The sequence below is a fragment of the Neocloeon triangulifer genome, unplaced genomic scaffold (assembly GCF_031216515.1).
Source record: "Neocloeon triangulifer isolate White Clay Creek 2 clone unplaced genomic scaffold, ASM3121651v1 ptg000014l, whole genome shotgun sequence".
Lineage (NCBI taxonomy): Eukaryota > Metazoa > Arthropoda > Insecta > Ephemeroptera > Baetidae > Neocloeon > Neocloeon triangulifer.
The window spans coordinates 21,566,545-21,593,474 of NW_026775556.1; the positions used below are offsets into that span (position 1 = coordinate 21,566,545).

The 26,930-nt window shown below is 34.1% G+C and overlaps 2 protein-coding genes and 1 long non-coding RNA gene across 4 annotated transcripts in view; 2 read left to right on the top strand and 1 right to left on the bottom strand.

The window, feature by feature from the left end:
* Positions 1-26,930, bottom strand: part of LOC132201745 (uncharacterized) — a 76,433-nt gene that overhangs the window by 44,936 nt on the left and 4,567 nt on the right. The window contains exon 1 of one of the 2 annotated variants that reach the window (XR_009442306.1): positions 45-552. The exons of the other annotated variant lie outside the window; for it this stretch is intronic. This is a non-coding gene — a long non-coding RNA (uncharacterized LOC132201745). Of the gene's footprint in view, positions 1-44; positions 553-26,930 lie in introns of those variants that run through there. 2 annotated transcript variants of the gene reach the window in all.
* Positions 3,358-26,930, top strand: part of LOC132201739 (ketosamine-3-kinase-like) — a 43,203-nt gene continuing 19,630 nt past the window's right edge. The window contains exon 1 of the mRNA XM_059628175.1: positions 3,358-3,480. Coding sequence (XP_059484158.1) covers positions 3,423-3,480 — 58 coding nt within the window. The 5' untranslated portion in view covers positions 3,358-3,422. The remainder of the gene's footprint in view (positions 3,481-26,930) is intronic.
* LOC132201736 (uncharacterized) overlaps positions 7,651-26,930 on the top strand; it is a 76,683-nt gene continuing 57,403 nt past the window's right edge. Inside the window, exon 1 of the mRNA XM_059628165.1 lies at positions 7,651-7,661. The gene's annotated coding sequence lies outside the window, so the exon portion shown is untranslated. The remainder of the gene's footprint in view (positions 7,662-26,930) is intronic.

Sequence of the window (26,930 nt, forward strand, 5' to 3'; positions counted from 1 at the left end):
TTTTCCACTAAAATTAATTTTTAACCTAAAATCGAGATTTTTACCTGCATGGGCCGGTGTGTCATCCCACGCCAGCTGTGTCTCAGGGTTCACCTGCACCACAGGGTTCGCGAATTGGGAAAATGCAAATCGGCACACATCGATAGGCAATTTGGCTGCGCTTCTCCGCCATGTTGGTGATTTCCCGGCACAATTTCCATCGGAATTCGCAGGAAGGTGCACGATCACTGAGCGCAGAGCACAAAACACTCACACAAGCTGGCGGCGGGGTCCACGCACAGGGGCTCCTCGGCGGGGCAACTGCGGGGGTCCCGTTTTGGCGCGAAAGCGGCGCGAGAGCGCACTCGGACGCGTCCGGATCGAGAGCACTGGTGGGCGCGCGGTGGGCTCGCTACAGACTGGTGAGATCCCTTAAATGCCTCCTCATTATTAAACCTGTGTGTGTGTGTTGTTGAGCAGCAGCGGCGGCAGCAGCGAGCGCGCGCAGTTCGGCGGCGGAGCGAGCGAGGGCCGCCGCCGCCGCCGCTCTCGACGCGGCCGCGGACGATATAAAACACTATCGCGCCGCTCTGGTGTCTGATATTCGAAAAATAATTTTTTTATTTTTATTATTTAACTCCTCCCCTCGTACACCTAGCGCAAGTATTGATGCACCAGTAGTTTTTTCGAAAGGCGTGGTCTCGCGCCGCGGCGGCCGCACACGGATCTCCTCGCCCTCTAATGTATGTAGCGAGAGCCCCTGATATATATTTATGCGATACTGTCCGGTCCGTCCGTCCGTCTCTCTTGCTTGCTTGCTGCACCAAGACCGAATTAAATACACACACATGCGCCGCGCGCGTTAATGAATTCGCGGCGTGCACGCAGCCGCGCTGACTAATTAACTCGCCCCGCTAAACAGAGGTGCATTATTATTATTGAGCTGCATTTTACTTTTACTCTTTTACAATTTATACGGCTGCATTGTATCCGCGCGCGCTCACCGCCATGTCTGCTATTTATTCCTTTGATTCAGACATGATGTGTGTGTATGGGGGCTTTTTCATTCCGTCTCCCTTTGATAGTTAATTAATATTTGCATGTTTTAATTAATGGTTTATGTTTTGGAAATGAGCATATAATTTTAATTTACAAATGCCTAATCATGTAATTATAAAATAAAAACACTTATGAACTAATATTAAATGTTTGGTAAAGGATTTATTGTGAAAGTTTAATTGTCAAAGCTTTAGATTTATATATACTAGCCGCTTAATGATTATAGAACTTTTAAATTAAATTCACTTAGAAAACTTAATTGTACAAAGTGATCCCTCCTAATATTTCTAGTATTAATTATATATGCTATAGTAAAACAATAGCTGCGTTTAAATTTTGCTATGCTTGTTGTCTCGTACATGTAAGAGCTACAAATTTTGATTAAATAATCAAATTTTTTAGCTCTTGTTATTTTTCTTTTTGTTTGTATTTTGTAATTTTAAAACTTTGTATGTAAAATTCTAATCTTTTCTCTCAATTAAATTTGTATAATTTTGAATGAATAAATGATGTATCCTGTTATTTGTTATTGATAAATAAACACAATTTGCCAACTAAACAAACTCTCTCTGATTTTTTCTTTTTTAGCAAAAGAGCAGTGCTATTTGAAACAGAAACTTTGCATCTTCACAAGCTATTCAATAATCGATTATTATTTTGCCCCTACATCCTTTATATGGAGAGAAACCCTCAAGAGATTTGTCAACTAGTATAAAATTATAATTTAATAAGAAGTAAATTCTCATTTACTTTATAAAACTCTCATTCATAAAATGAAAGTAATAACTATTATTGCTATTATCATTTATTCTTCTCAATGAAAACAAAATTTTTTAAACAACTAGCAGATATGTGCTAAAAAAAATACTTAAAAGCACTAATTAAAAGTTTCATATAAATCTGCTTACTTTATTTAATGTTTACAAAAAATACAATAAAAGTATAAAGTTTAATAATTTGTTTTAAAGTTTTTAAATTTTTACTCCGTTAAACTAATTTTATTAATTTTTTATTTAAATATTATAAAATTGAAGATTTTAATATTTAATTGAGTAATTAAACAATTTTTTTAATTAATAATGCGACTATTGCTGGTAAAATTATCAATGCAAATTTATAAAAATTATTTCCGCGTTGAAATAACTACAACGTGACTTTTTAATTAAAAAATATTGTTTCATTTCATAGTAACAATAAGGTTCATTAATTTATAAAATATTGAAAGATGATGAAACATTTTTTGTCCATCCAATTACTGATGCACATTTATTTGCCTCAATAAAATATCTTTTAAAACAACTTTAATTTTCATGGTTTTCTAATTGAAATTTTAATTATTGACAATATTGATATGGTGAGATTTTCTAAAAGTTCGATGTACATATTTTTTTTACTCACGTAATGATTAAATTGTGAAATCTCTAATTTTTACCCCAATTTTTAGTTAATTTGTCATCGAAAGAAGACCAAATATTGACTGACTAAAAATTCAGTCTTAAAGAAGTGTAAAGTAGGCAAAATCTCTACACAGAGGATGCTTTTGTTGCCTACCTTGGAATTATAAAAATATCTGGAATAATATTAAGTTTTTGAATTGGCAGTTTTAGTAAATAACCAATTTAATTCCTTTCACGTGCCATCTAAATTGAGATGTCCTTTACGTTTCAGTTCATTAACTGATTCTCCATGAATTGATATTAACGTAAATTAAATTAAAACTGATTATAAAATTTTCGAGCAGCTTTTAAATTCAACAGTGTCAAATTGGAAAAGCTGCAAATAGAGAGGATAATAAGCTTTCATGCTGGTTTACGTGCAAAAAGCCATGGAGCGGACATTGAAATTCTGCAAGTGTCGCAGGGCTCGGAAGTTCACATGTGTGTCTATTCGTGTGCGGCAAATTATTTATTTGGCCGAACCAAAGCCATAAAAATGATTGGCGAGGAGCGCTTCGGGTGGCGTTCGAGGTGCGGACAGGGTTTCTGTGGCCCTGGGCAGCCCCCGGGGCGGCCCAAGTGTCGCGGGGCGTGGGTGCAGCGGGCGGCGGCACCGGCTCTGCTGCACCCGCGGAGAAATGTGCAAATAAATTGGGTGGAAAAGACGCGGAGCAGCGCAGTGAGTCAGACAAAGCTCGCAGGCCTGCATCAGGGCATAAAAAGCAATCATATCAGCACACAGACTTGTCTGCGGGGATGACCTTGGAATAAACTCCAGCCGCCGCGTCCGTCGCTTACGTCACGCTCGCAACTGGCTGGATATTTTGCACGGCACACCATACAATGTGCCGAACCGACTTACTTTGTGTGGGCATACGACTCATGTCGCATGACCTGCTGTCTGTCTGCACGTCACTCTCCCCGCGTGCACACCCCGCCGCGGCTCACATGAACCCGCCGAGCCACCGAGCCGCGTTCACTTTCCGCGGCCACATGTGCCGGACGTGTGAGTGCAAATTTTTCGCAAAAATCACCAAATATCAGAAATCGGCCGATTTTTTGCTCCGACTCTTCCTTGCTCAACTGGCTGTGAAATTTTGCTAAGCATTTGGTAGTGATGAAAATTTGCAACGTTTCATATTTGACCCTAAAATATTTGCACAGTTTATTTATCTCTTCTTCAAATTTATTTTCCGTTGAAATTATTTTTTTTTTTCCATTTATGAGCCAAAATTTGCAACCGTTTCCTTCAATATTACGGGTTATAAAAATGGCTGCCACTCTAGGGACTTAAAAAGCCAATATTAAGAGCTCTCCGTCAATTTCGGCCCAGCATTTAATCAGGCACACATCTCTTTAAATTGTCTTATTTGAATTTCCGTCTGGAAATAATGCAGAAAGAAATTTTTCAGAAGAGGGTGTAGAGCTCCTTTAAAAAGTTTAGAAATTAGCCATATAACAGGGCCGAAGGTGTCTCATCTCGTTAGGTATCAACACCATTAAAGTTGCTTTGCAAATTTAATTTGGTTTGATATAAATTTGAATTTAATAGAATCCAAATTAATTTATCAGGCATATTTAGGACTCGAAATGATTAAACAAAATTCTCACAAAAAGCAATGCATTTTAATATGACATTATTTTCACAAATTAAAGTTTTGTTGAACAAATTGAAAGGGTACATTATTTTTTTCTAAATTAAAGTGAAATTGATTTTCAAAAACGTTACACCTTCAATCATTCAGTTTTGCTAATAACTTAAAAAAAATTTACAATTTGCCAAACCGTTAATAGCATTTGAAGCGCCAGAGGAAAAAAATCAAACAACCAAGGCGTGTGAATCTTGCACATCATACGAAAGTTCGCGCCGAGATTACACAGAATCTTAATTAAAAAGATCTGCATAAATTTTGACCGCATTTGCATGAGAGGAGAGTCTTTCTTTGCTTTTTCTTGGCGCGCACGAGGGAGCAAAGCAAGTAAACAAAAACTTTTGCAATTAACTGCGGTTTACTGCGAAACAAGAGCGGCGCGGCTCGAAAAATTTGTTTCATCATAAAGAGGGATTCTTCATTGTCCTGCTAAAAAATTCACTCCTCGCCAAATTTCAGAACTGCTACTGCAGTACTTTTTTAAACGTTGACAAATGCTACTAAAAACCTGCCGCAAATTTAGTCTTTACTCCCCCTAAAGGAAAAAGTTTTTTAATTTTTTTTTCAATTTCAAATTTTTAATTCAAAAAGCTGGGAAAAATAACAATCTAGTGAGACTAACAGAACTTTTGTTATATCAATTAAAAATTTTGCGCAAATAGTTGATTAATTTTAATTGTTAATTAAGTTAACTCTCTTCAATATTATGAATATAAAAAATAAAATAAAACGTGGAAGCGTTTTGGTGGTTGTGATATTATCAGTTCCGGATTTGATTTTGATGATGATTTCAATTTTCTTTTTCAATAATTTACATGATTCAAGAATAACATTCACAAGACATGTGCAATCAGAGAACTAGAGATTCTACGTTTAGCATTGGCATTATCTTCCGTTTCAAAACAATATTGTGCATAATTATATATTTAAAAAAAAAATACAGTTATTTAATCAAATAAAAATAAGAAAAAACATTTTAAAAATGAAATATAAAATATAATAAAAAAATATATTTTTAATAAAATATGTTATAAAAAAAATGATAATTTTTTTATTATATTTATTTTGTAATGTTTTTATAACTATAAGTGGTAAATTTTATTTCATGAATAAATATATTAAAATACAGTTTCATAATAAACCAAATGTGAACAATAAGAGTTTAATTTGGCATAAACTCTGCAAGCATGATAATTGAAAAAACTTTGAACTGAAACTTAATCAACTTTTTTTTCATTTTAAACACGAGAGATTCAACTTTAAATCTCTCCGTCCTCTTCATGCTTTGCACATCAAAATAATGCGACGACAAGTTTCAATTTTAAATATTCGAATTTTGAAAAGCAATTTTCGCTTCTAGGCAGACGCTCATTAAAATTCATCTCCACTTTGCTTTGTTAAGTGCCTTTGCAATTCAAATGTAGATCATTTTGGCAGATCGAACACTGGCTAAATGGAAAAAGCGTCGTTGCATGCTGTGAGAAAAATCATATCAAAGCACTTTCCGGCGCGTCGTTGGTGGGCCGAGTAAAACGAATACAATGTACACGGTCCGGGTTGTGTAAAAAATTAATTGAATTGATGGCAATTAGTATACAAAATTGATAAGGCGCGCGTGATAAGTGTACGTGGAGTAACACCTTCTCTGCACGCTGTATTTTTCACGGTTGGGGGCACTCTTGTGGTGCACGGCCCTTTTTACACAACAATAAAAAATAAAAAATGCAGTGCGATTGATAAAGAGAGGCCAAAACCTCGGCTCAAGGATCTGAATAATAATGTGCAAAAGGAGAGCGTTGCACTCTCCGCGTGCAAGGCCTTTGCTCTGCGCCGGCCCTCCATTTTCGCTCGCAAAATTCGGGCACTATTCCAAAAATTGCGCGCTCGGTGCCGCCGCCGCCGCCGATGTATTATATCTGCTGACGAGCATGACGAGTGTATATTTCGGTTATTCCGCGGCTCCGTGGGGAATCACCGCTCATAAAAAGCAATTACGGTGCTGCCTTTAGGATGAGTCCCGTCGAAAAGTTTTCGCCGTTCGGACTTCCCGAGTTCTGATTGCGCCTTTTATTTATCGTTGCAAAAACTTATTTCCTCAGAAATGCTTCACGAAAACTGTCATGTTGATACTGAATTTAAATTAAAATCCTATAGGAGTTTGCTGCAAATTATTAGCTTAATTAAGTTTGTTTTTAGCCTTAATTTTGGATTAAATTTATATAAAATTAACTTAAATTCCTCCTTATAAAAGTTCATACTTTAAGCAGAAGGACTGGGAAAATATTATATTTCTTAATTTTGTTAATATAAAAACCAATCAATTTAATGACAATTTTTTTTTTATTATTTTATATGACGTTTTAAAACTGAGTCTCTGAATAATTTTTTTTTTTAATTTTTGCACAATCACAGATAAATGCTAAAACTGGATTGAATAATTTGTATTTACATCAAGGTTTCACTTCAATTAAATTTAGAATACTTTTATGGAAAGATTTTTGTTTTATAGATTGTATTAGGCAGCAAAAGCGCCCTACGTGTAAAGCGTTTTGCCTACTTTACAAAGTTCAGGAAGAAATCGCGAAAAATAAATAGAAACTTGTCCCTTTGCAAACCAGATTTCCAATTTGACTAATAAAAAATTTAGATGATATTCCTGATTTTAGCAAGTCTCTTTTGCTCAAAATAGAAACACTATTATACTTGGTAACCAAAAATTCCATCTTTTAATTCATAATCTAATTTTACACAATTTAAATTTAGATCCTCAATTCCTGCTTAATTCATCGTCATATATTATACTATGTTTCTCTGACCAGTCTGTCAATAGGCTACGATTGAAAATATTTATATATCCGCAAATTGATTTAATAAAAATAAACTTTAGTGAAAAACACAAGTACATAATATAAAAAGTACATATTATTATAGTGGATTTCCATGAAATTATAATTGAATTTCAATTTGCTTCAATATGCTTCTTTTTAAATCCCTTCTTTTACTCCATTTAATTATAAAAACGCAGGAATAAACATTGAAAACAATAATTAATGAAGTGTATTTGGTAAATGTCCATTTTAAATTAATATTAATTTAGTTTAAAAAAAAAATTCATCAAAAGTAACGTGTTTCAATTTTTCACGTCTGATCCTTTTGACTAAAATTATTTTAATGATTCATAAAAACATGAATAAAAATAAAAATATAATTATTTGCAAATTATTCTTATTTGTCGTAAAATTAAAATATACTGCAATTACTGTTAGAGCGCAAAGTATGATTTCTAGCATCAGCAGACGCAACCTGAACCCTCGGCAGGGCCTCTTTGCGCGCAGACCGAGAGCCGGTGCGAGGCGGCGAGGGTGTCGGCAGGTCGTTGCAGCCAACGTCTGCATGGCTACACGCGTGTGTGTCTGCCTCGATCGACGTTCGCGCTCTTTTTCCTCCAGACAGAGGCACACCCTTGAAGTCGCGGCCGCGGCGCGGCGGCGGCAGCAGCGCTCGGCCCCTCTCGCGCGCATCCGAGACCGAGATCATCCCCAATATAGCATGTGCGTTCACCTGCGGAGAGAAAGAGCGGCAAGCGGCGGTGGCATTGCACGTCTGCTCCTCCATCGCACGACCGACCTTGGTACGAAATCTGCTAGGGGCTCCCGAGCAAGCAAGAAGCCACGCGTCTGTCTCGCTTTAGTCTAGACTTGTTCTCCGTCCATGTGCTCATGACGTCATCCTCCACAAGGATTCTGGTGCTAATTTTTTGATTCGACCCGAGAGCACCAGCAGATCGTGCACTTTTGGTTTCGCTCCGACGCTCATGCTGCAGCCGTGGTGCACGTTTGTCCGAACAAACTCTCGCTCTATCGCTCGGTCTATCGGTCCATTGAAACACAATACGCCACCCATATCTTTTATATATTATTTTATATTGGACGCTGCTTTTATCTCCTCATCTCGCTGTATTATGTGGTGTTCGAAGCAAGAGAGCACCAGACTTGCCTGCTCTCCGCTCTCACCAACCTTCGTTTAGCCGTAAGCTGGACGCCGGCAATAAAAATAATATGCACCCCGGCCGCAACCTTTGATTGCTTTTTCATGATCGCGAGAGAGAGATGCTTAATTAGCCCGCGCCGATGTTAAAAGTCTCTGTCTGGCAACTTTTACATAGCATACAATGTCTGTACCTGCTACTCTTTTTAATCTTCATTTCATTTTTAATGTTTAAATATTAAAATAAATAATGGCTTTAATTTATATGATAAATTCTTGTAATTTTATAAATTCATTTATTTTTTACATTAATAATTAATATATTATTTTCCATCATATTACTAATTCAACATTAAATCACACTTTTTACGTTACAAGGAACTTATTTTCCATTATATTGTATATACTTAAAAATTTCAAATTTATAAATTTCATTTGTCAATAGATGAAATTAATTTAATTAGAGATATTTAAAGTATCATATTTTGCAGATGAAATTTGATTTCTAGTAATATAAATAATAATTTTACTAAAAAATAAAAAGTAATTATTAAAAAAAGTTTTCAGGGCTAATATATAAGTTATATAACAAATGTAAACCAGGAAAAATATAATCTGTGACCAAATGCAATAGTTTATTATCGTTTACATCGGTTTACATAAAGTTAAATTATTGCACGCATTAAAAGATTCAAGACTTACAACTGTTGAAGAAGCCTTAAAACCTTAATAGATTTAAAACTAACTGTAATAATTACCATAGTATAGATAAAAATTACATCTCACCGAGGAATTATAAATTTTCACTATAAATCGCTATAAATTTTTTTTTTTTTACAGAAGTTATTTTACATATAATCAAACTGTTAATATTTTCTGTCAAAGTCAAAATTAAAACTGCAGAAACTTTTGTCAGTAATTCTAATTTCAAATTTTTGTCAAGTTATAATTTATGGATTTTCTTTGAAGCGTTATTTGTCTATGTTTCAGAAAACTGGAAAGCTAGATCAAGAAATCGTCATTTTTTTACTTTCTGACTTAAAATGAAGTTAAGTTATTTCCATTTAAATGTTTTTGTGTTACAACTCTTAAAGCAATTTATTCCTGAAATTACTTTTAGTTATGCAGAATGGATTTAATAAAATTTGTTCTAAAACTACTATTCTTGTAGGCAAATTATTCAAGAATATTCAATTTAAAATTGCAACTAAATTTTGGTAAAAATATAAAAAAAAATATATATTATTAATAACGCAAGATACTGTTGATAGTGTCTTGAATAAATCATCTGTATCGGAGCTAAAAGAGTTTTCAAACGTACAATGTTCTTTACAATACTTTCATAAAGTGATTTCTTTTTATTAAAACCGTGCAATTTGTTTTTATGGCGAGTTTTGCATTGGACTCAATGAACCATATGACTTCGCTTGAAGGTCCTCAGCTTGGAACATTATTTTTGCTCACCCAAGCATCACACCCACAACTTAATTTACAAGAAGTGGTGTTTTATAAAGCCAGACGAAATTATGTTTGACCGCGTCTCGGATTGCTCTCTCAACACTCCTCATGCGCAGCCTGGCATGGCGCGCCAAAGTGTTAAGAAAATATTAACATAATGACGTGTGTTGCGAGCCATATGCTCCGTTTGAACCCTGAACCTTTGCCCATAAATCACGAAATGGGCGTAATTTAACGTACGCATATTTTGAAAAAGGTCAGACCTGGCGAATTTTTTCTGCCCAGAGACGAGAGAGACTATTTAAAGTGCGGTTAATGGCGCCCAGATGTCCAATATCGTACGATGCTTTCAAGAATGTTTCATGTAAACCTAATTGAGAAGCATTGTATGGGCAAGTCTGCGCTGGGCTACTAAAAAATCTAAAATTGCTCGACCTTCAACTGCCGGTTTGATGTTTAAAATTTAGAAAAATATTAATAATGAATTAAACATGGAAAAACCAAATTAGGCAAATAAATGTTTGAAGTTCAAATCATTTAATTTAAAATTGTAGACGTTAACACGCACTTGAAAAGACCGTTCTTGAAGGCCAAATAGATTAGCTTTCTTTGTCATATTATTTTGTGTGTTCGGTTTTAATGTGAAAACTATAACATTTTCCGAAATTGCTATAATTCATTTAGTATACTTGCGATGTTTTCAAATTAATTATCTTGTCTGTAATGAAACTTGGTTATATTTATTTTCAAAATAAGTACCACTTTAATATCAGGGAAGATAATTGAAAATAAAATATGTGTCAATATAATAAAAACATCGATATTATTCTTTTCAGATTATGGAAATTTGATTCAAATAAAATTTATTAACTCTGATAAAATGTTTCTTTTTTGTAAATCCTCCTCTAGAGTAAACTGACAACAAAATACATTTCACATTTGAATACTTTATACTAATCTAAACATTTACTTTTTCAAGCAATTATTTTTGATACTGCAAAATATTTAACCATTTAGAAATTTTTTTGTTCTTTTTTATGCAAAAAATCACAGTGTTCATTACTTCCTACAGGCATACAAAATTTCAGAATTATATCCGTATAGCCAAAACTTAAAGATTTGCTTAAATGTCAATGAATTTAGAAACACACTCCATAGAACATTTTTCTATTCAATTAAATTTTAGATTACGAAAGTTGAAATTCCTCATTATTTCGATTTTAGAAACGAGCCTCATTTTCATGCATAGTTGTGCTTTAATTGAATGCACAGGCCGTAAATTAAGAATTTAATTATCTTCATCATCTTTTGAGGAAAATAGCGTTGCGTGAATTTTGTTATCGTTGTGTGACATTGTTTAATTGCCAAAGCACCATTACGCACACGTTAATACTTATGCAAATTTTAATCACAGTTTTATTCGTTTCAGCGCGGAAAGAAAATTTATGTTCACTAAAATTATTTTGCATAAATTTTAAAAAGTATTTATTTTATTACGTTATGATGAGAGAGCTGAAAATTAATTATTGCAGCTTGCAGATTTTAACATTTGATATCAAAGATCAGCTCACTGAGAAAACAAAGTAATTTTCTTCCGCTATTTAATTCTCTATCTTAAGTAAAAATTCATATCATAATAACGCTCACCATCAATTGGATAATTGGAATGCAATTTTAGTTGAGACACTACTAAAACGACTTTAGATACATTATTTATAATATAAATAAAATACAGCAACCTAAAATTTATATTAGCGTTTATTTGGAAATTAATCAAACATTAAAAAAAAATATGCGAGAAAATAATTTCAAACTAGTACTTTAAATATAAAATTCAATGAATAAAAAAATTCTATAAATAATTATAAATTTATAAGTCATGATCAAAATTGATCAAAATTAAATTTTTATAAAAATTGGCGTTACTTTTTCCTAAATTTAAATTACCATTATTTTGCATACACATAGTTTAATTTAGTTGCACTTAGAAATAATAGCGTTAAAATTTTGAAACGACACTTCTTTCTTGGTTTTCAAGAAATTATTTATCTATACCAATCAACAATAAATACTTTTATTTATTAATGAATTTTGAATGTAACCTAGTGTAACTAACTTTGGATGTAATAATCGGTTTAACCTTCTCCAAAATGCAAAATCTTTTGGTCTGTATACCCTCTAATTTATTATTTTACCGTTTAAGCCCATTTTATCATTCCTGGCTTCTCACTTTTCTTTTCTTTTCTTCTCCTTTCTTCATCTTTAAACAAGACTTGTAGATAATATAACTTATTAACAATAATTGTATGACTTCTGTTGCAATTTTCAATTTTTTTTATAGAGATCGAATTAAATATTATGAATTAAGGAATGTTGCACAAATTCATCCTTTTTCAGTTTAACGATTTTCATATTCAAAAATATTTATTATAAAATTTCCCACGGTGTACGCCGAAATTCTAAGAAACTGGGAATTGGGAATAGAGTAAAAAAATAAATATTCACAGTGGCCTTGTGGTGTGTAAAATTCAGTTATTGAGAAATATGTACGTCATCCGCGGCAACCGTCTTCAATATTCCGGCGGCGCGAAAAATCTCGGCGCGTCGAGCGCAGGAAATTTTCAAACTTTCCCACCATCCGGCGCGCTGTTCTGGCCGGCGCGGCCATAAAATAATAATCACATTCGGCGTGTCTCACATGCGGCAGCCGACAGACAAAACGGTCTGAAATAAATTACGGCGCTTGAGCGAGAGAGAGAAAGAGAGGCGAGTGCAAGTGCAGGGCTTGGTTGGTTCGGCGGGAAAAAGTGAGCGATCGCGTCGGAGTCAGTTGGTGAAACCTGGCGTTTTTTTCGCCGCGGCTCGGATGAGGAGACGCCGAGGAAAAAAACAAGTATTCCCACCGTTGGTACAGAGAGAGCGAGAGCACTCTCGGAGGTTCAAATAGACTTCAATTGCTAATTCAAAAGCCATGTGGCAGAGGCGGACCGCCGCGCGTCAGCCATAGTTAGTTGGCCTCCAATGGGGCCTATGCGAGGCGTGTTATGCTCGCCGCGAATAACGCCTCCTCGCCGGCCACGGCCGCCGAGGGATGTCTCGCCTCTTGGTGGGAAAACCTAGTCCTAGCTCCTGCTAGACGAATAAACCCGGCTATGCCAAATTTGCAATGGCCTCCCAGACTCGGACGGCCCCCTCGCATTTCTCGGTTTTTTGCTTCGGCAAAAGTCGAGCCGTTCGCCTTTCTTTTATTCGAAATCGGCACGTGGAAATGCACACACAGACACTTCTATGCGCTCCATTGCGTTTCCACCTTTTGTTTTTGCGAAAATTCACACTTCTCGAGTCGCTCTTTCACAACTGCTTCGCCTTTCACCGGGTTTCGAAACGAAAGACAAAAACGCCGTCTTATAATTCAAAGATCAACCCATAAAGCTAATATTTTCCTGTGGCAGCGCACAAGAGGAAAATTAATCTGAATTCTAAAAGAAATTTTACTAACCAAAAGTGGCAAAGCAAAAAACAATATGCATCATTATTTTTTCTGATAAAATGATTTTTTAATAAAATTATTGCGTTGTAAAGTGAGCGAAAATCAAGATTTTATGTCTTTGCAATTACTCCAAATCTTAATTATTAAATAATTTTGTGTCTGAAATTTAACTGACAGCCTTGAAAAGGTAAAATTTTAAAACGAGCAAGACATAAAATAGTTAAATGAAATTTTTTCTTTTAAAATATGCACTTATTTTGAGTATAAAGAACTCTATTGCGGATCCAAAGTAAAATAAAACTATTTTGTACTTCAGCTTGAAAATCATTTCTTTGGTAGAAGTAAAATAATTATTGTATATAATTAGAAGTCTCTCACGCAAAATTTCTCGTTCCAGTTGAAAAGTTTTGATTTTATAAGCACTTAACTTTATATTTGAAGCAAACTTTGATCAAGGAATTCACACTGATTCCCAAAAGTAAATCTGTTTGCTATTTTAAAATAAGATAAAACAAACGAGCCAAAGATTTCAAAATTATCTGAACTTTTGTGGAAGTTCAGTTTTCAAAAATAAAATAATTTAAGTTTCTTTACAATATTTTTATCAGCATTATACGTAGTTTTTAATTTAAATTTATTAAGATCCACAGAGTTAGAGAAGAGTGAAATTTTTTCTTGAATTAGATTAAAGAGTGTTCGTAATTTGTAATAAAAAGATATTTTGTATTTATTTGCTGTTAAATTAACTAAAAAGATTCCTCTTTTATTTTAATCTGATTTCAAACTGTTTGTATAAAATTAAATTTTTAAATAAAAATAAACCTTAAAACGGTAATATTTAATTTTAAAATTATCAATAAATAAGATATTTATTAAATAAAAGTAAGGAAAATTTCTTTTTGTACAAACGAATTATTACAAGACAAGTACTTGTTATAAGACATCAAGAATTATTGCTTGACCTAATTGAAAGCTGCCATTATCTTTTGTTGTTATCTGCAAACCTTTCTAACGAGTAAACCACTGATAAATGATAATAAACTTGGTGCATTCCTTTTTTTCGCTGTCTTGCGGGCACGTGTGTGTAATAAAAATTGAGAGGAGAAACTCTGATTTTAATTTCGACTTTCAGCAAAAATTCATTAATATTATAAGGGAATTTTTTTAAATTTAAAACTCAATATGTACTTTTTCTACCTTCTTCCTATATCGCAATTTTAAATACTTCACTTCAGGATATTTATATAAAAGAAAAAAAATAGAGCTTTGAAAAATGACGTGATAAATAGCGGCGAACCAAATTATAAGCATGGACAAAACGCTAAAAGCTTCAAAGTTGTACTTTTTTCCTTGCTCCCCGCAATCAATTTAAACATTTTGCTTTTCAATATTTTGATTTTGCGCTGGAATAATATATTCTGCGAATAATTTCTTTTTACTAGAATTGAAGTCGAGCTGGATTGTGGGCGAATTCATTGAATCAGAAAAATAATAAATTTCCGTTGGAAAATAAATCTTTCTCTCGCATATGAATGTACTCTTGCTGATTAAACCGATTTTGCTGGCAGATTCGCAAATAGAATTTTATTACACACTTCGCCAAGTTTCAGCAAGCACCGCGTCTTTCTTGCGTCCCATCTCGGCTTATTACACATAAGACGGGGCGCGGGCGGGATTTTCTCCTTCGCTCCGTCGGCCGCGCACAGAAAATATAACCCAGGGGCAGAGAAGACGCTGCTTCGATATTAGACGAATAGTTCAGCCGAGCTAGAGCAGTGTAGGCAATTTTTTGTGCACGTGTGTTGTGCAGGTTGCTATTCTTCTTCCTAGCCAGAGCTCTCGCCGCAGCGCGTCTATTGAAAATCTATCGAGCTGTGTCTAAGCTTTTCCAACATGGCCGAACTGATTCTCTTGTCTTGTATTCACATTGGATAAATCAATGTAAATGTGTCATCAACTGCAATAAAGTGAGCTTTCAAAATATTCAAAATGGATTTAAAATCAAAATTAATTGTAAAATAGGTAAATTGAGAGCAAAAACCGAGTGCTAAGCATTATTGACTATTCTATAAAAATAAGTTAAAAAACTTTGAAAATCCTGTCGCGCAAACTGATAAAATTATTTGTGAATCTTAATTTTAACTTTTTAAGATGCAAGTTGCAAGTTGGACAAGTTATTTTCAATGAAGACCAAAGTGTAAATAAGAAAATTATTATTCTTCATAGGTCAGTTTGTGGCAAATGAAAAAACTTATTTAAAATCAAGTTAAAATAAATTAAACCTTAAAATTTAAAAGTTAATATTTTTTAATCAAGCCTCAGAAAAATATTTTCTAAAGAAAAAACTTGCTGACCAACAAATTGTTTTTCACTCTATTTACAATTTATTTAACAATTTTAACAACTAAACAACAATTAATCATTTTTTTGTTTGAGCAGTTGAGTTTGTGTTCAAACCGGGATTTTCTGGTATGGTTGATAATATAATTGTATCTATTTCACAGCAATTTGTTTCTCTTTACATTAATAAATCATCATCAAATTAAAATTGAAATTCATAATTTTTAGAATTTGGATCTTCACTGGCCATGGAGAAAATAAAAAAGGAATTTCAACTGTTTTAATTTCAAAAATTATTTTCATATGAACAATAATTTTTACCATGTTTGTTACAGTTTATTAAATTTAAACCTTTAAAATTTCTTGATGATATTTACGAAGCTTCATTTCTTATCATATTTTGCTGCTGGTGAGATTTTTTCAAAAGTTAAAACAAACTAAGCTCGCAAAAATACGCACTTTGGCTGTGGAAAGAAGTAAATAAAATGCAAAATCTTGAAGACAAGCCCCATTATATGAATATTTTTATTCACCCTTAAGATAAAAATATTCAAAAAATTATACAAACACAATAAGCCTTCTCTCAACCACGAACAAGAAAGCCATGCATATATTATGCTTCAATTTTTTTACTGCCTAAATATAAAAGTTATTTGTTTGTAATTTAAAACCTTCAAGGAAAACAATTGTAATTAGCAATCCTAAATAATTCCACCTTTTGATTTTGCCGCAAAATTAATAAATAAATAAAATAATATTCAATCAGGTCACTTAATAGAAAAAAGTTCAAGATTTATGATTTATACAATTCTTTAAATTTTTCATTATCCACCCTGATCAATAAATAGGTTTGAAACCTGCAAGTTGCCCTCTCTATTCATGATTAAATATTGTATGATTTTAGCGTCTCAAACACTCTGTGAGCGCATCAACGTGCCAAGATATTTACACCGGTGAGGCCTAATTTAAACATAACGAGATACCTCTTCTTTCTTTAATGTAATTTTTTGTGTTGGTTTTTCGCTATGATTATAAAAATGAGCGGCGAGTGCTCTTAATGACCGAATTCCAGTGCCGCGGACCACGAGAGCCATCAAAAGCACGTTAATCTCCGCACCTCAAGTCGCCCACATACAATTTTTTTTATATTCTGGTTGCGCGGTGGAATTTCGCGACCATCGCTCTCTCGGCAGCCTTTGGGCCTTCATATTTTTACATAATGTACTTTTTACTTGACCCACTCTCTCGACGGCTTATTATATTCGCAGCCGCCGCCACGTGATGTAATGATAAAAACACAGCAGACGAGAAAGAGAGAACGAAGGTGCGACGCTAACATATTGTATCGATTTCAGATTATTGGCACACGATTTTTGTTTTCGCCGGCTGCGGCCCCTGCAAAAAAAAACACGACCAAAAAAAATCATCGTCATAATAATAAGGAAGGCGCGAAAGCAACAGTGGTGGCTGATGAGTTTCAGCAAATCCCCTCGCACAGCATTATATATATATATTTCGTCCGGTCGAAAGGGTTGTGCCTGCTTTTTTGACGGGCTTCGGCAACAAGCGTCTCTTTTCTCTCTCATGCGAAGAACACACTTGTTATGGGCACCTATTAAATTACCGCATGTACCTTGTGTACTTTTCTCTCCTACTAGCATGTGTATAACCATCACTCCTGCTCACTTTTTTGGCGGCCGAATTCAAAACTTTTCATAAACTCGCCGGTTTAGTAGAAAAAAGGACCAGTTTCTTGCTCGGTGCATTCGACAATTTCCCGAGAGGCTCTGCCGGATCAGCGCGGGTTTTTCAAACTTCATTTGCTTTCACTCAAGCAGAAGATAAGCCGGCAGAGAAGAAACCTGATAACCTGTCGTATTTTTAGCTCCTTTGCCGTTTTATACGATTGCTGGAAAATGTAAATTGCCACGATGCCTCACCGAGCAATCGTTTTTGTGCCAACTTCGGAGATAAATGCAAATTATGCACGCGTAATGCCGTATTTACCCATGCGTGCAAATTACTTCTCTGATAAAAACGAGAAATTATTCTCATTAATATGCAAGTCCGTGTGCTCTACACACAAAAAAGTGAAAAGAATAATCAGTCAAATAAAAGTAAAATTAAATTAGCTCTAGACTTTGAATAGAATAATGCGTCGGCGTGACTAAATAAAATATTTAATAAAAACAATAAATAAAAGAATAAAAAGTATTTGGATAATATTTGCATTTTTTTAAAGCAGATTCAATTCCATTTTTTGTGATTATTGGACAATTAAAATTAGAATTGAGTGTTTACTAAATTCATTTGTGTTCAAACCAATAAAGACCCTTTTCACAATTAATCTTTAAGATACGTTGTAATATAAAAAGATCATACAATTTTGAACAGTAACCAATAACAAGCATGGTGGACACTAAAAACCTCTCCAAAAAGTTATAAATTTCTCTCACAGCAAGTAATATAGGACCAATTTTTATATCCAAATTAATAAATAAAAGGTAGGATTGTGAGCAATGAAAGTAATTCATTAAAAATAAAACATAGTTAACTTCAAGTTTATACAATTTTTGAGTAATTTCTTGAAAAAGACAACAAGTAATTGAAATTAAGACAAGTTTTATCTGGTGTGCAGGAAAAATTGAAGATTTACGAATAAATAAATAACTGCACACATTTTTCACTGAAATGCACACTGCAAATTATATTCAAAGCATTTCTCAAATATTTAAACAGCTTTGGCTTATTGCTAATTATTTCAATTAGAATCAGAGGGGGAAATTATTATTTGTGGAGGACTTTGGGATTAAATTTTTATTAAATGAAAGATATTTATTTGTTATTATTTATTATATATTTTTAATTATATATTTATGAAAATCACCACGCATCAATTTGTATCTATGATTTATAATTGTATGTAATGAGATCAAATCTTTGCTAACGTATATTGAACGAAGAGTTTCAGCGAGTTGCCTATTTTTCTCCTAAACAATTTTTCACATTTGATTGTAATAACCAGTTTAAAACTTGTTCGAGAAAAACAAAATTTATTTAAAATTTAATTTCAACAGTGTAGTTTTGTTTGTTAAAATGATAATTTCAAGAATATCAGTTTACAGAAATTCTCATATAAAGAATGTAATTTTAAAATTCAGTTATATCTTTAAGATTTAAATTAAACAACAAACTTGATTTTCTTTTAATTTCAAAGAAGAAAATTCGAGTTTCATTTCAGTAAAGTCTCTGGAGACGTTTGGGTTAAACTCGTGACCGTAAATTTACAAATTCAAATTAAATCATCCAAAAGCCATTAAATCCTACGCAGAGTGCGGAAAGACGCTTCTATATGTCCGTCCAGCCGGCTCAGCCACGTGTCAGTGAGCATTAATTAATCGGCGGCGGCGGCGACCCCGCCTGCATGTGTCCGAGCAGCCGGCCGTGGTGGCCGAGAACGAATTGTCTCACAATAAAAGCGGCCGCCATTAATTAAAGCGATGATAAACGCGGCGCGCGGACTCAAATTCAAAGTTCGCCAGCTGCCGAAGCGAATCTCTTTTAGGCGAGTTTAAACAGGGGCATCGCGTCACATCAGCGTCTCATACACATTGTCAAGCGCGAATTTGTTTGAAAAGTAGTCGGATCGAGAGAGGCCGCAGCGCCGAATTTCAGTTTAATCTGGCCCCGCGCGGCGAGCGACAACTAGGCCGAGAGACCAACGGCCGCTTTGCAAATTTTTTAAAAAATCATCCTCGGTTCGGAGCGGCGCTGCGCCAAACTGGAATAACTCGTCCGGCCCTTGGAACAGCTTTTTCCACCAGACTGCTGAATTTTTGCTTTGCGCTCTGAAAAGCGGCTGAAATTTGAATTTTGCGTGCGCGCATAGGCCCTTCTAGATCTCTCTGCTGAAATGGGCGCGTTTGTTTCGTGTGCCGAGAATCGAACGTTTTCGAGTTAAGTGCCAAAATCTGAGAGGCTCCGTGGGGAGCCGAGAGTGAGTCGGACGCCGGTTTCAGTCACGATTCTGGTGTATCGACTGAATTTTCAGTTTTATGCCGCAGACTCTCATTATGCCAGCCTTGCGTCCGCTTGAAATTAGCCATTTGCATATTTATGACTAAAGGTTCGTTACTGAAAATGCTAATTCACTTTCAAAGTCTGGACGTTAGCATTAAAATTTAGTTAATCCACTGAGCCAAAAGCTTATGAAATAAGCACATAAAAAGGGTAATTATAATTAAAATGCACACTTAAGTTTTCAAATAAAAATATGAGATTAAAAATTAAGATTGAAAATTGGATAAAATTTAATTTATTTCAATTAAATTTTGTTCAGCTAGTTTTGTTTCTTATCTAAGTCATCTTAAATTAAAAAAAATATATAAATGAATTAAGATGGGGTTTCTTTACAATTAGATGATGTAACCTTGGTAAATTGAAACGACAAGATAAAACATTTTTTAAATAATTTTTGCACACAAATTAGTCATTTACAGATTTTATTCTTGAAATGTAATGCTATAACAAATCAGTAACTTCATATATGAAAATTTCTGCACATTTGAATTCAATTTTGCACAAAATTTGTGATTTTGTCTTAATTTTACAACAGAATGAATTATAATTATGTTTTGTTGCTTTCGGATTTTCAATGGAATAAATTATTGTATGAAAGTTACAAAATTTATTTATTGCACATATTGTATTGTGAATTTTAAATACAAAATATGGATTAAAATTTTAAATTTAACTTTCAATGTTTCATTTAGGCGGTAAAACGTATTCCTTTAGAAATAAGGAGAAATTTAACTTCATCCAAGTAATGATATTATGAATTTACAACAAAAATTTATGAATCGCGCGTCTTTTGGGATACGTCAAAATTTTTCAAGAGACGACAAATCTAACCATAAAACTATGCTCCGCATTACTGCATTGCATTGTTGTTGTTGTGGTTTGTTTTCATAGTTACAAAAATTATATAATTATATATTGAAAGATAATATACAACTTTTGTTAGGGAAACATTGAATTGTAGAACAAAAAGGTGTCGCCAATAGGAAAGATTTTGTATAGCTTGCGACATTTTGAAGGACTTTTTTAAACAAAAACATTTTATATCATATTAGATATTACAACTAAAAAATGTATTTTGATATTTTTTATCTGTGCTTTTTCCGCCTTCTCACAATTTAATTATAAGAGATTTTTATATTAAATTTTTACATCCGTTGTGATTTTAATTTGTGTGAAGTTTAATTTTTACTACTATCAATCATCAGCAAATGTGTCTATTTTACATAACAAAGGTGTCTGAGATTGACCGCAAGGGTACATGAATATTTATAATATTTCTGATAGCATACAAAGCTGACTTCCAATAACTTACACAATAAAAAGCTTTATAAATTAAAATATATAAAATTAAATATAATTATAAAATAAAAATGTATCTATAAAAAATATAATTAATTTATTTATAAAATAAACACTTATTTGTCTTACAATAAGACGCATTTCAAAGACTTTTAAAAGTTACTAAACAAGGGTTTTTCCTATGGAAAAATGTTGGCCGTTTTCTTGCAGCCTGGGTTTTTTTTCTTTTTCATTTTACTTTTAAATCGTATAAGCCTTTTGCTTAAAATTATTTCTTAGCTGCACCGAAGAGAGAATTTCCATCCCAAATGAATCCATGAGAGGATAAATGCTGCATCACATGCTTGAGCTAAGTGCATAAAATTCATCCTTCGCAGTATTATATTATGTATTCCGAAACAAGTGTCGCGCATGCAAGATTGGGCCTTTTAATAAGTTCCATGCCTTGCACGGCTGCATGCAGACTAATAGGGCGCGTCATGAGGCGGTGCCTCATTAAGCCTTTCGGTGCGATTAATCAGGCCGGGCGCATAGGGCAATTATATTTTCATGAAGGTGCAGCACAAAAAGAGCACATTAATTTGCGCCACGTTGCAGCTGCGCGCCGCTCAGACCGCTGATTTCCAAAGGACAGGGTATGCAACATGCATTGCGCCTTTGCTGAGCGGGCTGCGGCCTTTTCAAAAGTCTGCGTCGCGCTCCTGAATCGCTCTCTCCTTAAACTCGATTGGTTTTTCGTGATGCTTTAAAAAAAAACACAGTTAATTTTGCCACGAACTCATGCTTCAATGGTTTTTCCAACTTTGTTAATGAGGAAAAACTTAATTTGAAATTTTAAGATAGTTCTTATCCTATGAGAGTTCATTGTGACCGGATGTTAACTTAAATTGCTTGAGGACTGATTCTAAACTTAAGTCTGTATTTAATAAGGGAAATATAAATTGCAGCCTTGTAGAAACTTTTAAACGTCTATGAGAAGGCGTACAAATTAAATTGCATTGTTTCTTATCAAAAAATTTATATATCGGATATCAACAAATTTGTAGATTTTTATTTCTCAAATGCAGCTATTGAATTATTCTTAAACAAGAAACGTGCAAAATTATGATAAAAAGAAGGAAAATTATTACAATCTCTTTTACTTAAAAAAAATGCAGTTCAAAACTTTTAACATTTTGCTAATTTTCAGACGAACAAGAAAGTTCTTTACATTATTGTAACAGCCTCAAAGCCTTGAAGATGAAAAGTTATAATCAAAAGTCGTGAGCATTGAATATTTATAATTTTGCGAACGACAGGTCAAGTGATAGGTAGTATTAAGACCGCTTAAAAGCTTAACAAGACAGAGAAGAGATCAACAAAATCAAGTGCAATTTGCGACTCGCCCTTTTTACGCCCGAATACGGAGCCTCGTGTCAGATCATGGCCCTGGAATGATTTTATGAATTATACAAGAGTATAATATATAGTCCGGTTAGGGACTTTCCACTCACATCGGTAATAATAAATATACTTGACTGAAGATTACTATTAATTCTTCTCCATTTTTGACATGATATTTTGGGGTATAAACTGTCAAATTCTTGTCACACTTTAGAAGTCGTACTAAAGCAATTGCCAATTAATGGAAACTAAATTAATATGGAAGCGTTTTAACATTCTATTGCAACTGTAAACAATTAGCTTGAATTTTTTGTTTTTACGTTTTAAAGTCTGAAGACTAATATTTAATGAATTCCTAAAAAATTTATCTGAAATAGATATTAAATAATGAAAAGAAATGCTGAACTCAAGACCTGCTCAAGACTGATTCAAAGACAAAAAAAAAAGCTAAAGCAATAAATATGAAGCCGGAAGTATCAGGCAGTCTGAATGCAATAAAATCCTTCATCTTGATTGAATAATTATCAAGTTTGTAAAATTTCAATATCTTCAATTTTAAAGTTACCTTAAAATTCAAATTTCATCGCATTTAATTTAAATAATTGCAAATAATAAGCATTAGTGAGATTTAAAAAACAATCTTTTTTTCAGAGTTACACATAGTGTGATTATCGATCTAGTTCTAATTTTTCTTGACGAACAATTTTCCTCTCCTCAATTTTCCAATCAAATACAAAACAAATTGTACAACCAATTTAAGAAATTTTCTGTTTTTTAATTTTGAAACTTGCAAATTATGACAAATCTTTCAACATTTTCGCCGTGGATTTCGCGCATCAATCATCGCAACGAACTGCTGCGACGCAGAGACAGACTGGCGGCGGAAGGAAACGCATCGTTGGTTCCCCGGGGGCAGATAATTTTTGGGCCAATTAGTGTGAAAGGCGGCGGCGGGTGCGTCTCGAAAGGAATCGTCGTCAAGTCTCGGTCCGTGGAGGCGCGAGGGGCACGTTGGGTGGAGAAAGAAAGAGAGAGAGAGACGGCGGCGGGCGCGCGCGAGACAAGGCTGCACCTGAGGTTTGTTACTACCTTGGGTTACGGTCCAGACAGCCGCGTGTTAAGAGATCGATACTTGGCTTTCGTCTTCGCTCCGGAGCATCCTCACTCGCCCTTCGGAGCTCGCCGCGACCAGATGAGATATACATTTTTGCTCCTTTCACCGCCGACCAACACCTGCCCCTTTTCCATCTAAAAAATATTTTTTTTTTTGTAAATGAACTCTGACAAAAAGCGACTTGGTGGCGCTAATTAGCCCTCTCGTGCGGTCACACCGCACGGCCTAATCGCAATTTCCTTCCGTTTATGATCCTTTTTTACTCTTTGCTTATTATTTTCGCCCCCGTGTTTTTCCTTTTTGGGCCTACAAGTCTAGACGCTCATTGTTCGCGCCGTGGAAAGCACGACAAAAAGCCACCGACTGCGGAAAATCGCGTTTTCCTTTCGAACAATTTTTCTCTTTCTCTCTGTTCGTCCAAAGGCTGTGATTTTTCCCTGCAAAAAGAGTGTGCCCATTTTGCCGTTGTTCGACGCGCGCCGAGGTCAATTCGGCTGCCGTTGAATGGAGGCGCGCATGGAAACAAGACGCCGCCGCGCCACTGCAGACTCTCTCGATTCAGCTCCTCGCTTTTTGGAGCAAATTTCATAACCTGTGGATTTCCATTCGCAGAGGGAAAAAGGCATTCCAACCAAAAAAATCAGACATGGATTGAAACAGAAATAAAGATGCATTAACATTATTTATATGCAATAAAAAAAACCTTTTGAATATTCCCTCTTAGGTGAATAAAGAGCCGTGTGCTGGACGAAATAGGCTTTAATTAAAAAAAATTCCAGTGCTGATTTTAGCCCAATGTTGTAACATAAAATTTACTTAATTTCGAAAGGACAACCAGATAAAATCAGGCTATTTTTAGATTTTCTCACACTGATAAAAGCGAGAAATCTGCTAAACTTTCTTGACCCTTGACGTTCATGATACCGTTTTAGAAATATGCGCTCTAAAAAGAAGTAAAAATTAGCTTTTTATTTGTCTGCATTGTATTTAATGTAAGTTAACTTTTCTAGAGATCTCTTTTGATATCAGACTTCTGCTAATTCTTTTGATGCTCATTTCTCAATTTTCGTAGTAAATTTCTTGTTACTGCCTGGTTTCCGCAAGCGTCACGGTAATAAAAGCACAATCAAAATAAGCAAAATTATATTAATTAATCTGATAAAAGTAGATTACTATATAATTATTTGTTTAATGAAGTAATTATTGTAGAATAACTTTATAATTTTAAATATATTAAGTTAACAAGTTTTTCATTATTTTTTTTATCATCGATGCGTTCCGTAAATTGAGGCATAGTTGCAAGAGAAATTGCCAATTAACGATGCAAAAATTCCAATTTTACAGACTAATGATTTATTATGTCTTCTTATTGATAAAAGTTGCCCAGATTATTATATTTTTAATTCATTTCGTCTAATTTTTTTTATATTATGAGGCATAGTTGCCTTTTGTGAACAAAATAAACACGTAATTGATGTTTTCTTTATTTGTTCTGTGTAATTTAATTATAAGAATTTAATTTTGAGCCAGATTTTTCACAAAGAGAAATTTTAGAATTGTGGCAAAAGAGAGATCATGAAAAATAAATTTCAATGAAACTAGTATAATGTCGTAGAAATCCAATTTCCATTGTTAAACTTCAGTTTTTTTTAATTATTTATGTTTATTCTCTCTTCTTTAATAATTTCTTTGATTTGTGTATGAGCAAAAATTTGCCCCTAATTTGAACTAATAAAATAAATGGAAATGAAGGAGTCGGGCTGTTCTTGTATTGTAAAAATCAGCCCGACTTATTCATTTCCATATGATCATCTCTTTGAGTGTCAACTTCTTCAAATAAAATAATATTCATTTTTCAACAAAAACGGTTCCGTTCTTCCGTCGTTCAGAAAATCGTTCTAGAATTTCCCAGCTCAAAAGTTATTTTGGTTCAATCGTGGGAGAAAACAAGGAACCGCCTACGTTCAGTCCTTTTGAATGCCTCGTTTATTTTTGAGCAACTTTGAGGCTTTTCTCGAATACACAGTTTATCAAAAGAGGTTTTACATAAAGAATAAATAATTCGTACATTTGTCCGCGCGCAAACTGCAATTACCTCTCGATTCAAGGCACACACAAACGAGATGGTATCTCGTTGCAGGAGATGATAAAACGTGAATTTTTGATTAATGCGGCCAGGATGGCGAAATTGAAGCGACATCCGCCCGCCACAAATGCTAATTTACATCCCGGCAGTCGCAGACGCCGTCGCTGACGAATTCGCCGCGGCTCTTTCGGCGCGCTCGTTTTTCTTCAAAGATTTAGTGATTCTCTCCGAGGTGAAAATGATATTTATTCGATTGCGATCTCCGTCGCCAGCTGCACTCTGCGCGAACCGCGCTGCACACCGTCGCCTCAATTATTGGTTCCCAGAATCGCGCGCGGTGCAGTGGCAGCATCGCACATGCAGATCACGCGTTAACATTCGCAGCAGCCTTCGGAATACAAATAAACCGGCACATACGGCTGCTCATTTTATTGAGTAATTACAAATAAAGTTCTTCACACGACTTTTACTCGTTGCGAAAAGACAAAAAGTTTAGTGTTTCAAAACGTATTATTTACGTTGAAATATCCACATTAATTAATTCAGCCGCGCAAGACCTGTTTAAATTCCTCAACGCTCTGAGAATATTATAATTTACTTTAGGATTGGTGCTTGATTTGGAAGAAAAAGATTAGCTTAAACAATTACATCAGAATTTAATGGAAAAAGCCTTTCAACAAAATTAATCATTTAAGTTTCAAAAAGAGATAGCGACTAAATTGAAAATAAATATTAAGACGGTAATTTCTCATAAACGTTGGTGCGTTTTCTTTTATTATTTGGTGCAAAATTTCTGATATTATAGTTATATCAGTTGTATAATGGAAGAAACTTTTCAAGAAGAAGAGAAAAAGGAAAGAGTAAGTATGCATTAATAAGACATTTTATAGCATAGAAATTCATTTATTTTTCTGGGAATATTTGGAAATTAAAATTGATTCAAGTATAATTGTAAAGGTTCAACAATCGAGTTATAAATTACGAAAAAATAATTTTTTTTTTAAAGATATCACAAAACTCCAGACCAGCAGAAAAAAATCTTTGAAATTCATCCAACTTTAAAACTACGTTAATTTTGTTTTTAAATGAGTTGAATTATTTCTCGCAGCAATACCTCCAGTCCATTTTTCAGTGAAAATAAAAACAGCCAGTTTTGAAAAAATAAAAATAAAAAATAAAACTATATTGAATATAGCGAATTCCCCAGAGATACACAAATTTTTGTAAGGAAACTTGAGTTCAACTTGTCACCTTATTGAAATGTGTATACAATTTTTAATTGTAGTTTTAAGGCAGTACAAATGATTCCTTTTGAAAAACATTTTGCTTGCAAATTTTTTTTGTCTTGCTCAAATATTGCTCTAGATAAGAATTTTCACCTAAAATATGATCGATAAAAACTCGATCCGCATTTGTACTACTTTTTATTTCATTTTTAATTTTGATGCAATTTGCACATAAGCATTTGCGTTTGAAAGAGCTAAAGAAAAACGAAGGACAAGTTTCATTGTATTGGGTCTGAGCGGAAACTAACGTAGGCTGCGAAATTCAGCAGCTCGCCATTTTC